General features: G+C 33.6%; 2 protein-coding genes across 2 annotated transcripts; both read left to right on the top strand.

Annotated features, from left to right (window-relative positions):
- The first annotated feature begins 8,603 nt into the window (after positions 1–8,603).
- Positions 8,604–10,631, top strand: LOC119663111 (putative mediator of RNA polymerase II transcription subunit 29). The gene is made up of 2 exons (XM_038072767.1): positions 8,604–9,437; positions 9,978–10,631. The coding sequence occupies exons 1-2, from the start codon at positions 8,604–8,606 to the stop codon at positions 10,629–10,631; spliced, it is 1,488 nt and encodes a 495-aa protein (XP_037928695.1).
- Positions 10,632–14,057: 3,426 nt separating this feature from the next.
- LOC119663113 (putative mediator of RNA polymerase II transcription subunit 29) lies at positions 14,058–15,992 on the top strand (the record flags this gene model as incomplete). The annotated part of the gene is made up of 2 exons (XM_038072768.1): positions 14,058–14,891; positions 15,431–15,992. Coding segments are annotated over exons 1-2 (1,396 nt in total), but the record flags the coding sequence as incomplete, so codon positions are not given.
- Between the last annotated feature and the right edge of the window lie 1,229 nt (positions 15,993–17,221).

The raw sequence follows: 17,221 nt of genomic DNA, 5'->3' as shown, positions 1-17,221 counted from the left end.
TACAAAATTAATTATATCTTTAAAAGCAGAGATACCATTTTTCTGCAAATTAGCTTAATCGAAAGAGGACACTTCTAGCTTTCATTTGATGTATTCATATTTATAGATTGGTCGATTAACTTAAAAGTTATTGAGTGTCAAATTTCAGAAACTAATTTTCTTTGATACAAAATTAATTATATCTTTAAAAGCAGAGATACCATTTTTCTGCAAATTAGCTTAATCGAAAGAGGACACTTCTAGCTTTCATTTGATGTATTCATATTTATAGATTGGTCGATTAACTTAAAAGTTATTGAGTGTCAAATTTCAGAAACTAATTTTCTTTGATACAAAATTAATTATATCTTTAAAAGCAGAGATACCATTTTTCTGCAAATTAGCTTAATCGAAAGAAGACACTTCTAGCTTTCATTTGATGTGTTCATATTTATAGATTGGTCGATTAACTTAAAAGTTATTGAGTGCCGAAGTTCAGAAACAATAAAATTTATAAAATAAATTTTAAAAATAAAAATCAACACTAACACTTTTTTGTTCTGTTAATCTGGCATGCTCTAGAATTCGAATCCGCATAAAAAAATTCGATTTCAATTTAAATTCACATTTTGGTGCTCTGCTTTTTTCATTTCATTTGCGATTTCACAAATGAAATCGAATGAATTTGCTTGCTCTAGAAATCGAATTCGCATAAAAACATGTGATTAAAACCACATATCGAAATAGTTGTGAATTTAAAAGTAGTGAAAATAACATGTAAGTATAATTACATTTTTTTTGAATTAAATCAGTTTCAAGTTATGTAAATATAATTTTGATAATTTTTTTTTTTAATTTTAAGCTCCAATAAATAAAATAAAATATTTTAAGAATTTATTCATTTTTTTGTTTTAATAAAAATTTTCCTTAAATACTACTAACGCAAGCTATTAGCAATGTCATCTCTTATTGTATTTGCTTCTCTACTAGCCGATATTTCACTTAGTTTCTCTTCATCTTCATTAGCAAAGTGAACATCTTCGACATTCTGTACCTTGTAGTATCTACAAATACAATAAGAGATGACATTGCTAATAGCTTGCGTTAGTAGTATTTAAGGAAAATTTTTATTAAAACAAAAAATGAATAAATTCTTAAAATATTTTATTTTATTTATTGGAGCTTAAAATTAAAAAAAAAATTATCAAAATTATATTTACATAACTTGAAACTGATTTAATTCAAAAAAAATGTAATTATACTTACATGTTATTTTCACTACTTTTAAATTCACAACTATTTCGATATGTGGTTTTAATCACATGTTTTTATGCGAATTCGATTTCTAGAGCAAGCAAATTCATTCGATTTCATTTGTGAAATCGCAAATGAAATGAAAAAAGCAGAGCACCAAAATGTGAATTTAAATTGAAATCGAATTTTTTTATGCGGATTCGAATTCTAGAGCATGCCAGATTAACAGAACAAAAAAGTGTTAGTGTTGATTTTTATTTTTAAAATTTATTTTATAAATTTTATTGTTTCTGAACTTCGGCACTCAATAACTTTTAAGTTAATCGACCAATCTATAAATATGAATACATCAAATGAAAGCTAGAAGTGTCTTCTTTCGATTAAGCTAATTTGCAGAAAAATGGTATCTCTGCTTTTAAAGATATAATTAATTTTGTATCAAAGAAAATTTGTTTCTGAACTTTGACACTCAATAACTTTTAAGTTAATCGACCAATCTATTAATATGAATACATCAAATGAAAGCTAGAAGTGTCTTCTTTCGATTAAGCTAATTTGCAGAAGTATGGTATCTCTGCTTTTAAAGATATAATTTATTTTGTATCAAAGAAAATTAGTTTTTGAACTTTGGCACTCAATAACTTTTAAGTTAATCGACCAATCTATAAATATGAATACATCAAATGAAAGCTAGAAGTGTCCTCTTTCGATTAAGCTAATTTGCAGAAAAATGGTACCTCTGCTTTTAAAGATATAATTAATTTTGTAATGCAACCTCGTTTTTACAAATTTTTGCTTTCCATTTTTAAAGAAAATTTGCTCTATACTATATAAAAACTAAGTATATTTAGAAAACCAAACATATTTTTTACTGTTATCTGTCTTTTATTTCATAGTTTTTAATTAAATAATAATGTTTTAATTAATTAAAATTTGAAATGACATCGTAATAAAAAATCGACGCTAACTATATTTTGACATTAAATTTCTCAAATTTATCATCAATGCAAATTAAACTGTTTTGCATTCACAAGTTAGCGCATAATTTAATTAATTTTATTTAATTTGTTAATCGAACAATATATATAATATTAGACATTAATTGGCTTAGAAAAATTCTAGTTTTTTGTTCAAATAATATCTTAGATGCAATAATCTTAATAAAAATTCGACGCTAACTATATTTTGATATATAATATCCCACATATATCATCAACGCAATTTCAACTGTTGTGCATGCCCAAGTTAGTTCACATTTAATTTAATTATATATAATTTGTTAATCGAATAAGATATATAATATTGTATATCAATCGTTTTAGAAAAAATTCTAGTTTCTTATTTTGATAATATCTTTGATGCAGCAAGTTTAATAAAAATTCGACGTTAGCTTTTCTTTTGCAGTACTATGGACTTACCAATAACTCTGCAACTGTACATTATGTTTTTCAGTGCCATTTTAATTTTTCAGCGAATTTAATTTAAGATGGTATGCCATCTATTAACCAACTTTGTACAGATTTTTTGAATAATTAATAAAATTAAATTAATTTCGATTTTTTTCAAATAATTGTGCTTATTAGAGTATTGTATTGAAAGTTATTTATATATAAACTGTTTTCTGACTTCTGGGATATGCTTTTTATAAGAAAAATGTCGTTTTTAAAGGAAAATTAATTTCTGAATTTTGACACTCAATAACTTTTAAGTTAATCGACCAATCTATAAATATGAAGACATTAAATGAAAGTTTGAAGTGTCCTCTTTCGATTAATCTAATTTGCAGAAAAATGGTACCTCTGCTTTTAAAGATATAATTAATTTTGTAAAGTAACCTATTTTTACAAAATTTTATTTTCCTTATTTTGAAGAAAATTTTTTCTATATTATGTAAAAAGCGATTATATTTAGAAAAACAAACATATTTTTTATTGTTATAAGCTTTTTAGTTTATAATTTTTGGTCAAGTAACAAAGTTTTAATTAAATAATGTTTGAAAATGACATCTCTATCTTCATCGCAGTACTGCTCCTAAGTTAATCGAACAACCTATACAAAATTTTGCATTATATGAAAGGTAATTTTATCCTCTTTCGAATGAGCTATAAAAGAAAAAAATGGTACCTCTACTTTAAAAGTTATTAATAAATTAGTGACCCCATCTTTTGGGGCTGATTTTTATTTTTCATTTTTCATACAAATTACATCATTTACACATAAAAGTTGAATGTAGATAGTAAATTAATTCAATTTTCTACTTAATAATGCCTTTTGCTGCATTAAATTTAATAAAATAATAAATTTTTCCTTAATTAAACTATACTGCATTTTTCATCCGGCGAAAAATGTTCCAATTCCATTTTGGACTTATCGTCGACGCTATCTTCACGCACATTAATTTTATCCTCTTTCGAATGAGCTATAATTAAACTATACTACATTTTTCATGCGGCGAAAAATGTTCCAATTCCATTTTGGACTTATCGTCGACGCTATCTTCACGCACATCTTGAACTATACGATTTTTGTACCTGCGCCTAGATAGCAACGACGCTGAGGGGACCAAGCCGGAATTGGAACACGAAATTTTTCTAAGTTTATTAATTTGTCAAAATTAGCCACATTTAAGCTTTCTCACCAAGTATGAAATATGATTTAGATAGAAAATTCAATTATCTTTCATTTGGTATACACCCCATATCTGTATGTTGCGTAATAACTGAGATATTCAAAAAATAAAAAAATCAAAGTTTTTGAAAAAACTGACTTATTTTACTTAAAAAATTATTAAAAAACAACCACAAACGGGACCGACTTGCACGGATACTCATCTGAAAGGCAATAAAACAAGCTTTCCAATAAAGCAATAAAAGCATCGTATGCACAGATTTTGTGCAAAATTGCATTAAAGTTCGATATCGAAACTGCTTAAATATCATCCGAATCAAAAAACTTAAAATGCAAAATGTTCAGAAATACACCACAAAACACAATTTTAAAACCTCAATTAAATATTTTAATTTTATCATAAAAAATTGTTAAAAAATAGCATTTTTTTTAGCTTACTTTACTGTAATCAGTATATCTTCGCATGCAAAAAGGGGACCGAAACAAAATTAAATTTTCTTTAAAGACAATAAAATTTACTTTCCAAAAAACTTAAAATCATAAAAATCGTATGCACAGTTTTTTCTCTATTATTTTTTAAAAATTGTCAATTTTTTACCAAAAATCCAATTATTTGAAAAAAACCTCCACCCTCACTGCGACAAATGCAGAGCAAGCTCAAGGCAGGCATCCCAGCGCCATCTAAGTTTCAAGTATAAATATGATGTTTGTATTTTTTTACGCAAGTATTGCGAATAAATAAATTAATGAAAATTTGAATAGAAAAAGCGATTTTCTTATATAAAAAGATTAATTTATAAAAAACTATAATGAAGATCCAAATGCACACTAAAACCTTTAAAGGAAATAAAGCACACTTTCCATTGCAACATAAATCAGAGAGATTGATTTTGTCTTCATCCCAGGAAATTTAATCAAACATTTTTTTTTTTTTTTTTTTTTATTATTAACGATTCTTCAATTAAAGACAAAAATCGTTTTAATATTGCACCTAGTACAAATAACAAAAAAAAAGTACTAATAAGCAATTTTATTTGAATATTTAATGTAAAAAAAAAAAGAAGCTATTTTGCTACTCGCTGTCTATTAAGTCTGCCACTGTTTTCCTTTTTAGCCGTCTAGATATTGCAACCACCTGGAGAAGACTGGATGCTGTAACGTTGACATGTGTTTTCAATCGCTGTTTGTGAGCAATGGCACACATTTTCATCAAACATGAAAATTATTATTTCTTTTTAAACACATGTTTTTAAAAAAGTAAAGATGAGAAATGTTAAGATATACAAAATAATGCATAATTGTGTAAAGGCTGAAATTTCTATAAAGCAATTTCAAACCATACATAAATTCTTGTGTAAATCTGACGTCAGACCGTCAGCCAAAAACACAACACCATCACCATGGACTATTCAAATAAAGAACCCAACTCACCCCTACAAGATCAGCATGTAACCTGAAAAGAATAAAATTTATTTTATTACTTAACAAGATGGTAAGACAATAACATTACCTGCAATCCATGCGTTAATAAGCCGCGGATAAGACTAATAAACAAAACTGAAGAAGAAGAAAAAAAAAAAGAGAAAATTAATAACAACAAACCAACAAAACACAACTTGAAAACATGAATTTTGAATTACAAATAATCATACACTGAACAATTATTAAACAATAAAACACACTTTATATCTTTATTGAATAAACATGAATTTAAAGAAATAAAACAAACACTCATTGTTTACATTTTTACAATAGAAAAAAAAAACAACACATCAGTAAAAAACCCACTGCTGCCGTAAATTCTTCGTTTGGTTTATTTTTCCACTATATGTAGTAAAACACAAAATTATAAACACTATATCAATTATTAATCATATATGTTTTTTTTAACATAAACAAACTACCATACAAAACAATAATTACAATCAGACACTTGCACTAATTCTCCTACCACAATATCACGCACATATATATATCGTTGGGGTTTTATTTTATTTATTAAATAATGGAAGTTATAATTAATTGAATTAAATTGAAAACTAACACTTTATGGTGGTTTTAAATTTTAATTCTCTTTCCGAATTAAATCAAAAAGACGCGAAATATGTCAAACATAAAAGTCAGGCGAAGAAAAGTGCGCAAAAATGCAAATAACACGAAGTACACGACAATACACAAAATACACAAGAAAGACACGAAAAGCACATAAAGTCAACACGAACAACGAAGTTTACCGGTACGCTACACCGAAAAGCTCCGGTCAATTCGGTATATAAGAACGCGCATTTTACAGAACGGGGGACTTGTCTTTTGGAGCTCAAGCGAGTTACAAGTTCACTGGTCAATTCGATCAAAACTAGATTACAGGCTACTTCAGTCTAACTGGTCAATTCGATCAAAAATAGGAAACTGGTCAATTCGATCAAAACTAGATTACAGGCTACTTCAGTTAACTGGTCATTCGATCAAAATAGGACTGGTCAATCGATCAAAACTAGATTACAGGCTACTTAGTCTAACTGGTCAATTCGTAAACTGGTCAATTCGATCAAAACTAGATTACAGGCTACTTCAGTCTAACTGGTCAATTCGATCAAAAATAGGAAACTGGTCAATTCGATCAAAACTAGATTACAGGCTACTTCAGTCTAACTGGTCAATTCGATCAAAAATAGGAAACTGGTCAATTCGATCAAAACTAGATTACAGGCTACTTCAGTCTAACTGGTCAATTCGATCAAAAATAGGAAACTGGTCAATTCGATCAAAACTAGATTACAGGCTACGTCAGCCTAACTGGTCAATTCGATCAAAAATAGGAAACTGGTCAATTCGATCAAAACTAGATTACAGGCTACTTCAGTCTAACTGGTCAATTCGATCAAAGTAGGAAACTGATTTCATTTAATTTTCTCTTTTCCGTTAATTATTATTTTGATCATTCAGCCCACAGACAAATTGCTTGACACAAAACATCCGCAAGAAGAGAAGGAACCCAGGAGAGAACGCGGTCCTGTCAGGTACCTCCTCAACGTCAGAAGCAACCACGGAAGCCTGTACAATGATTCCATAAAATCACGCCTATATTTACCCTGAAGACACAAACATCAGAAGCGAACGTCGGAGTTATCAAGAATTACTATTTTCTTCCTTAAATGTCTGTAACCATTGTTTTTTTTATATATCGGAATAAATAAAATTGGTAAATTATTATAAAAATACGCTTTTATTTTGGTTCCTAAAGAAATTCAGTCCCGAAGATATAAATTCTATTATAACGAACCTGGACAACCGCTTTGCTACTCCAGCAAAGCGTAACGAACGATAAAAGGTCGTTACAATTGGCGCCCGAGCAGGGACTGAGTTTCATGGGACTGAGTTTCAGAGGGACTGAGTTTCATGGGACTGAGTTTCAGAGGGACTGAGTTTCATGGGACTGAGTTTCAGAGGGACTGAGTTTCAGAGGGACTGAGTTTCATGGGACTGAGTTTCACAGGGACTGAGTTTCAGAGGGACTGTAACATTTATCGCAAAAATACCAGGACAAAACCACATTGGTAAATATTAAACTCGATTATCGAAAGGAAATCAATTATGTCTATAGAGCATAAAACAAGGGTCGACATTGGCGACCAAGAACTTCGAAGACCCACCACGCCGAGCAAATCCTGGTTGTACAACTTACGGAAGGATGAATTAATCCACTACTTGTCCGAAATGCAACTAGAAACGAGTGGATCCGTAGAGGAATTACGAAAAAGACTAGCAGCATACATCGACGAAGAAGATTATGACATGGTCCGGAGAGAAATGCTATGGGACCTTGCGCGTAAACATACAAAAACAATACCGATCACACAAGAACTAAATAACGATGTACAAATAACAATTCCACCTGTTACACAAAGTATAGAACAAGTCCGGAAATGGTCTGTCAAATATGACGGGGGCAAAGACCCGCTGATGTTCATCGAACGAGTCGAGGAGTTGGTGGAAGCCCATGGATTAAACATTAACACAATACCACGTACCATGCCAGAACTTTTGAAGGATAAAGCATTAAATTGGTATAGAAGTAATAACAGCCAGTGGAAATTATGGACCGCTTTCAAAGCTGACTTTCTCAAGTTCTTTCTACCGGTAAGATACTTTGAGAAGTTAGAAGATGAAATCCGGGCCCGCCGTCAGAGGTCACGGGAGACATTCAAAGACTATGTTATAGCAATCCAAATTCTAATGCGACACGCAGATATAGGAGCCGCTGCTCAACTAGAACGAATTTATCGAAATGCACATCCGGACTACTAGCTTTATATCCGACGACGAGACTTCGAAACATTGGGAGAACTAATCGACATGGCTGGTGATTACGAAGCTATACGGGGAGAACAAGAGAAAACCGGACCTCCAAGGCTAAGAGAGGAAAGAAACCACCTAGTCCAATCTTTCGAGCAGAGAATCCAAGACGCACCAAATGCGTGCCGAAGGTGTGGGAAATTGGGACATATGGCAAGAATCTGTCGAAATCCAAAAATTCTTTTTTGTTGGATCTGTGGAAAACAGAACACACGAACCCTTGACTGCTGCAAGGAAGATCCGGGAAACGAGATAAGAGGACGACCAACAGTGGGGAAGCCGTTCTCTCGAAATTTAGGCCCCGCAAGGACTTAAGACTAATCCACGTAAACGAAACTCGAATTACGGCACAAGTTCAGCCACAACAGACTTCTACACAAGTAACAATGTCGCCAGCTCATGTTTCCTCACCATTGACACTATCTACGTCTCAACAGCAACAACCACAAACTCCTTCAACTCCATCACATCATCTAAATAGTATTTTGAATGAAACAGCTAATTCTAATGATTCCTCAACACTAGCAGTTGCAGCCAATGACAGCAATAACAGTAATAACAGTAGCAGTAATAGTTCAACAAATAGTATTGTAAATAATCAACCAACGATGCCATTACAGAATACAATGAGACTCATATCCATGACGCCAGTACGAGTTGAAGATATCCATAGTCTAGGCCCGGTATCACCTGTCCGGAACCAGCAGCAAAGTAACCAACAACATAACCAGTCGATAGATAAGCAAACAACAGCAGAAGTAAATAAAATTGCAACTTCAAAGACAGCATCACTATCCAAGCCAAGTATAATACAAAGCACACAATGTCGGATTTACCCAGACAAGCATTCAGTAAAACTGCGAGAAAATTTACAAGAGCAAGCGCCATGTAAATGCCTTGTACCACCATCGCATGATCCAAAAGCAAACAAAGAGATACAAGAGTTCCAAATCCCAGAAGCACAACGTCAGCGAAATTTAAAACATATCGAAGAAAATCCGAAAGTATTTAGTCTACAGCGATACACACAAGATCGTGAAGAATCACAAACTCAAATACAAAAGGCACAACGACAACAACGTCCAAGATATATCAAACAAAATCCAGAAGTATTTCATCCAATCCGAGTAATACCAGATCAAGTGCAAGCGCATGAAATACAACCACAGCAAGTTCCGCAACATGTTACGCCTATCGAAGAAAACAAACCAGAAACTCTCGTGAGACGTCTAGGCACATTTAAACGAAAGGATGACCATCATCATGTCAAAAACCAAGATGATTACTACAAAATTTTCAAGAGTCCAAAGAAACGAAAGAGAAATCGTGCCTCATTCTAAGAGAAATATACGTATCAAAGCCCATATCGCTGACCTCCTAATATATTATGGAAAATAAAAACAAAAAAAAAAACCCACACTTGAAAAAAAAAAATATAATAAACAAATCTATTGCATTTCGTATAAAATATAAAATAATAAAATATTATAATAATAATATAATCATAATAATATAAGTCAATAATAATTTAAAGTAATAAAGATAATAATGACTTTCACCATTAACAAACTGTCTCCAGTCAGTTGGCTAATTTAACAAAAAAAAATATTCAGGGTGTAGAGTGCAAAATAATAAGCAAAGAAAAAAGTAAAAAGGCTACTCTGCTGCAAAGGTTCAAAAAGCGCAAATCATCAGGATGTTAGCCGTATATAAGGACCACGCGTGTTTTAATAAGCTAAGTTCGATCAAAAAAATCAAAGATGGCAGATGATTTGGAAACCAAGTTTAAGCGCACAGCCGCACGTGTGCAGCAACAACTAAAAAAATTAGTAAAGAACAAACCACGCAGCCTTTACTTACCAATCGCCATGGAACAAACAGCCAAACAAGATAAAAACAAGCTACGCAAAAACCAACCTGGTAAGAAAGAGCAAACCATGGAAGATGTCCAAATACAACCAACAATAAGACCATCAGACCGGAAAATGTTGCCGAAAGCCATTGGGTGGCGATGTAAAAAAACCCACCAGAACAACAGTGACACACAATCACACCGAGATCCAACACGTGCTCCAGCAGCCTCGACAACAGTAAAAATAGATAATGATGACCAGGATGTACTACAGTGTACATGGAACGATGTGGTTGATGAACAAAATCGATCGCCACCAACACCCGTGATTGACGAGTTATACAGTGAGTTATTAAAGAATGCAGCCGAATCGCAACCATCAGTAGCAGATACAGTCAGAAAATTTGTGGACAAATATCCACCAGAGGTGAGCCAAGCTATTTGCGATGCCCGCAGAAAACGTGGTGCAGGTAAAAGAATTAATTTCCAGCGTGTCGTCGAAGGCAAGGCGTACCAAGTGAAAATCAGTCGGAAAGGCGTAATAAAGGTTTGGGTGAAATAAAATGCGACAACAAAATTTTAATCTTCCGAAGAGGGGAGAGAATGTAAAGGCTGAAATTTCTATAAAGCAATTTCAAACCATACATAAATTCTTGTGTAAATCTGACGTCAGACCGTCAGCCTAAAACACAACACCATCACCATGGACTATTCAAATAAAGAACCCAACTCACCCCTACAAGATCAGCATGTAACCTGAAAAGAATAAAATTTATTTTATTACTTAACAAGATGGTAAGACAATAACATTACCTGCAATCCATGCGTTAATAAGCCGCGGATAAGACTAATAAACAAAACTGAAGAAGAAGAAAAAAAAAAAGAGAAAATTAATAACAACAAACCAACAAAACACAACTTGAAAACATGAATTTTGAATTACAAATAATCATACATTGAACAATTATTAAACAATAAAACACACTTTATATCTTTATTGAATAAACATGAATTTAAAGAAATAAAACAAACACTCATTGTTTACATTTTTACAATAGAAAAAAAAAACAACACATCAGTAAAAAACCCACTGCTGCCGTAAATTCTTCGTTTGGTTTATTTTTCCACTATATGTAGTAAAACACAAAATTATAAACACTATATCAATTATTAATCATATATGTTTTTTTTAACATAAACAAACTACCATACAAAACAATAATTACAATCAGACACTTGCACTAATTCTCCTACCACAATATCACGCACATATATATATCGTTGGGGTTTTATTTTATTTATTAAATAATGGAAGTTATAATTAATTGAATTAAATTGAAAACTAACACTTTATGGTGGTTTTAAATTTTAATTCTCTTTCCGAATTAAATCAAAAAGACGCGAAATATGTCAAACATAAAAGTCAGGCGAAGAAAAGTGCGCAAAAATGCAAATAACACGAAGTACACGACAATACACAAAATACACAAGAAAGACACGAAAAGCACAAAAAGTTAACACGAACAACGAAGTTTACCGGTACGCTACACCGAAAAGCTCCGGTCAATTCGGTATATAAGAACGCGCATTTTACAGAACGGGGGACTTGTCTTTTGGAGCTCAAGCGAGTTACAAGTTCACTGGTCAATTCGATCAAAACTAGATTACAGGCTACTTCAGTCTAACTGGTCAATTCGATCAAAAATAGGAAACTGGTCAATTCGATCAAAACTAGATTACAGGCTACTTCAGTCTAACTGGTCAATTCGATCAAAAATAGGAAACTGGTCAATTCGATCAAAACTAGATTACAGGTTAGTTCGGTCTAACTGGTCAATTCGATCAAAAATAGGAAACTGGTCAATTCGATCAAAACTAGATTACAGGCTACTTCAGTCTAACTGGTCAATTCGATCAAAAATAGGAAACTGGTCAATTCGATCAAAACTAGATTACAGGCTACTTCAGTCTAACTGGTCAATTCGATCAAAATAGGAAACTGGTCAATTCGATCAAAACTAGATTACAGGCTACTTCAGTCTAACTGGTCAATTCGATCAAAATAGGAAACTGGTCAATTCGATCAAAACTAGATTACAGGCTACTTCAGTCTAACTGGTCAATTCGATCAAAGTAGGAAACTGATTTCATTTAATTTTCTCTTTTCCGTTAATTATTATTTTGATCATTCAGCCCACAGACAAATTGCTTGACACAAAACATCCGCAAGAAGAGAAGGAACCCAGGAGAGAACGCGGTCCTGTCAGGTACCTCCTCAACGTCAGAAGCAACCACGGAAGCCTGTACAATGATTCCATAAAATCACGCCTATATTTACCCTGAAGACACAAACATCAGAAGCGAACGTCGGAGTTATCAAGAATTACTATTTTCTTCCTTAAATGTCTATAACCATTGTTTTTTTTATATATCGGAATAAATAAAATTGGTAAATTATTATAAAAATACGCTTTTATTTTGGTTCCTAAAGAAATTCAGTCCCGAAGATATAAATTCTATTATAACGAACCTGGACAACCGCTTTGCTACTCCAGCAAAGCGTAACGAACGAAAAAAGGTCGTTACAATTGGCGCCCGAGCAGGGACTGAGTTTCATGGGACTGAGTTTCAGAGGGACTGAGTTTCATGGGACTGAGTTTCATGGGACTGAGTTTCAGAGGGACTGAGTTTCATGGGACTGAGTTTCAGAGGGACTGAGTTTCATGGGACTGAGTTTCACAGGGACTGAGTTTCAGAGGGACTGTAACATTTATCGCAAAAATACCAGGACAAAACCACATTGGTAAATATTAAACTCGATTATCGAAAGGAAATCAATCATGTCTATAGAGCATAAAACAAGGGTCGACATTGGCGACCAAGAACTTCGAAGACCCACCACGCCGAGCAAATCCTGGTTGTACAACTTACGGAAGGATGAATTAATCCACTACTTGTCCGAAATGCAACTAGAAACGAGTGGATCCGTGAAGGAATTACGAAAAAGACTAGCAGCATACATCGACGAAGAAGATTATGACATGGTCCGGAGAGAAATGCTATGGGACCTTGCGCGTAAACATACAAAAACAATACCGATCACACAAGAACTAAATAACGATGTACAAATAACAATTCCACCTGTTACACAAAGTATAGAAAAAGTCCGGAAATGGTCTGTTAAATATGACGGGGGCAAAGACCCGCTGATGTTCATCGAACGAGTCGAGGAGTTGGTGGAAGCCCATGGATTAAACATTAACACAATACCACGTACCATGCCAGAACTTTTGAAGGATAAAGCATTAAATTGGTATAGAAGTAATAACAGCCAGTGGAAATTATGGACCGCTTTCAAAGCTGACTTTCTCAAGTTCTTTCTACCGGCAAGATACTTTGAGAAGTTAGAAGATGAAATCCGGGCCCGCCGTCAGAGGTCACGGGAGACATTCAAAGACTATGTTATAGCAATCCAAATTCTAATGCGACACGCAGATATAGGAGCCGCTGCTCAACTAGAACGAATTTATCGAAATGCACATCCGGACTACTAGCTTTATATCCGACGACGAGACTTCGAAACATTGGGAGAACTAATCGACATGGCTGGTGATTACGAAGCTATACGGGGAGAACAAGAGAAAACCGGACCTCCAAGGCTAAGAGAGGAAAGAAACCACCTAGTCCAATCTTTCGAGCAGAGAATCCAAGACACACCAAATGCGTGCCGAAGGTGTGGGAAATTGGGACATATGGCAAGAATCTGTCGAAATCCAAAAATTCTTTTTTGTTGGATCTGTGGAAAACTGAACACACGAACCCTTGACTGCTGCAAGGAAGATCCGGGAAACGAGATAAGAGGACGACCAACAGTGGGGAAGCCGTTCTCTCGAAATTTAGGCCCCGCAAGGACTTAAGACTAATCCACGTAAACGAAACTCGAATTACGGCACAAGTTCAGCCACAACAGACTTCTACACAAGTAACAATGTCGCCAGCTCATGTTTCCTCACCATTGACACTATCTACGTCTCAACAGCAACAACCACAAACTCCTTCAACTCCATCACATCATCTAAATAGTATTTTGAATGAAACAGCTAATTCTAATGATTCCTCAACACTAGCAGTTGCAGCCAATGACAGCAATAACAGTAATAACAGTAGCAGTAATAGTTCAACAAATAGTATTGTAAATAATCAACCAACGATGCCATTACAGAATACAATGAGACTCATATCCATGACGCCAGTACGAGTTGAAGATATCCATAGTCTAGGCCCGGTATCACCTGTCCGGAACCAGCAGCAAAGTAACCAACAACATAACCAGTCGATAGATAAGCAAACAACAGCAGAAGTAAATAAAATTGCAACTTCAAAGACAGCATCACTATCCAAGCCAAGTATAATACAAAGCACACAATGTCGGATTTACCCAGACAAGCATTCAGTAAAACTGCGAGAAAATTTACAAGAGCAAGCGCCATGTAAATGCCTTGTACCACCATCGCATGATCCAAAAGCAAACAAAGAGATACAAGAGTTCCAAATCCCAGAAGCACAACGTCAGCGAAATTTAAAACATATCGAAGAAAATCCGAAAGTATTTAGTCTACAGCGATACACACAAGATCGTGAAGAATCACAAACTCAAATACAAAAGGCACAACGACAACAACGTCCAAGATATATCAAACAAAATCCAGAAGTATTTCATCCAATCCGAGTAATACCAGATCAAGTGCAAGCGCATGAAATACAACCACAGCAAGTTCCGCAACATGTTACACCTATCGAAGAAAACAAACCAGAAACTCTCGTGAGACGTCTAGGCACATTTAAACGAAAGGATGACCATCATCATGTCAAAAACCAAGATGATTACTACAAAATTTTCAAGAGTCCAAAGAAACGAAAGAGAAATCGTGCCTCATTCTAAGAGAAATATACGTATCAAAGCCCATATCGCTGACCTCCGAATATACTATGGAAAATAAAAACAAAAAAAAAACCCACACTTGAAAAAAAAAAATATAATAAACAAATCTATTGCATTTCGTATAAAATATAAAATAATAAAATATTATAATAATAATATAATCATAATAATATAAGTCAATAATAATTTAAAGTAATAAAGATAATAATGACTTTCACCATTAACAAACTGTCTCCAGTCAGTTGGCTAATTTAACAAAAAAAAATATTCAGGGTGTAGAGTGCAAAATAATAAGCAAAGAAAAAAGTAAAAAGGCTACTCTGCTGTAAAGGTTCAAAAAGCGCAAATCATCAGGATGTTAGCCGTATATAAGGACCACGCGTGTTTTAATAAGCTAAGTTCGATCAAAAAAATCAAAGATGGCAGATGATTTGGAAACCAAGTTTAAGCGCACAGCCGCACGTGTGCAGCAACAACTAAAAAAATTAGTAAAGAACAAACCACGCAGCCTTTACTTACCAATCGCCATGGAACAAACAGCCAAACAAGATAAAAACAAGCTACGCAAAAACCAACCTGGTAAGAAAGAGCAAACCATGGAAGATGTCCAAATACAACCAACAATAAGACCATCAGACCGGAAAATGTTGCCGAAAGCCATTGGGTGGCGATGTAAAAAAACCCACCAGAACAACAGTGACACACAATCACACCGAGATCCAACACGTGCTCCAGCAGCCTCGACAACAGTAAAAATAGATAATGATGACCAGGATGTACTACAGTGTACATGGAACGATGTGGTTGATGAACAAAATCGATCGCCACCACCACCCGTGATTGACGAGTTATACAGTGAGTTATTAAAGAATGCAGCCGAATCGCAACCATCAGTAGCAGATACAGTCAGAAAATTGGTGGACAAATATCCACCAGAGGTGAGCCAAGCTATTTGCGATGCCCGCAGAAAACGTGGTGCAGGTAAAAGAATTAATTTCCAGCGTGTCGTCGAAGGCAAGGCGTACCAAGTGAAAATCAGTCGGAAAGGCGTAATAAAGGTTTGGGTGAAATAAAATGCGACAACAAAATTTTAATCTTCCGAAGAGGGGAGAGAATGTAAAGGCTGAAATTTCTATAAAGCAATTTCAAACCATACATAAATTCTTGTGTAAATCTGACGTCAGACCGTCAGCCTAAAACACAACACCATCACCATGGACTATTCAAATAAAGAACCCAACTCACCCCTACAAGATCAGCATGTAACCTGAAAAGAATAAAATTTATTTTATTACTTAACAAGATGGTAAGACAATAACATTACCTGCAATCCATGCGTTAATAAGCCGCGGATAAGACTAATAAACAAAACTGAAGAAGAAGAAAAAAAAAAAGAGAAAATTAATAACAACAAACCAACAAAACACAACTTGAAAACATGAATTTTGAATTACAAATAATCATACATTGAACAATTATTAAACAATAAAACACACTTTATATCTTTATTGAATAAACATGAATTTAAAGAAATAAAACAAACACTCATTGTTTACATTTTTACAATAGAAAAAAAAAACAACACATCAGTAAAAAACCCACTGCTGCCGTAAATTCTTCGTTTGGTTTATTTTTCCACTATATGTAGTAAAACACAAAATTATAAACACTATATCAATTATTAATCATATATGTTTTTTTTAACATAAACAAACTACCATACAAAACAATAATTACAATCAGACACTTGCACTAATTCTCCTACCACAATATCACGCACATATATATATCGTTGGGGTTTTATTTTATTTATTAAATAATGGAAGTTATAATTAATTGAATTAAATTGAAAACTAACACTTTATGGTGGTTTTAAATTTTAATTCTCTTTCCGAATTAAATCAAAAAGACGCGAAATATGTCAAACATAAAAGTCAGGCGAAGAAAAGTGCGCAAAAATGCAAATAACACGAAGTACACGACAATACACAAAATACACAAGAAAGACACGAAAAGCACAAAAAGTTAACACGAACAACGAAGTTTACCGGTACGCTACACCGAAAAGCTCCGGTCAATTCGGTATATAAGAACGCGCATTTTACAGAACGGGGGACTTGTCTTTTGGAGCTCAAGCGAGTTACAAGTTCACTGGTCAATTCGATCAAAACTAGATTACAGGCTACTTCAGTCTAACTGGTCAATTTGAT

The sequence above is a fragment of the Teleopsis dalmanni genome, unplaced genomic scaffold, assembly GCF_002237135.1.
Source record: "Teleopsis dalmanni isolate 2A unplaced genomic scaffold, ASM223713v2 unscaffolded_contig_0135, whole genome shotgun sequence".
Classification (NCBI taxonomy): domain Eukaryota; kingdom Metazoa; phylum Arthropoda; class Insecta; order Diptera; family Diopsidae; genus Teleopsis; species Teleopsis dalmanni.
This window is presented reverse-complemented; position numbering and strand designations above follow the sequence as displayed.

Bases quoted from the DNA above. Each gene is read 5' to 3' on its own strand.
- LOC119663111 (XM_038072767.1), top strand. From the start codon at position 8,604: ATGTCGCCAGCTCATGTTTCCTCACCATTGACACTATCTACGTCTCAA. The intron at 9,438-9,977 runs GTGAGACGTCTA...AAAAAATCAAAG, and splicing joins AAAACAAACCAGAAACTCTC to ATGGCAGATGATTTGGAAAC.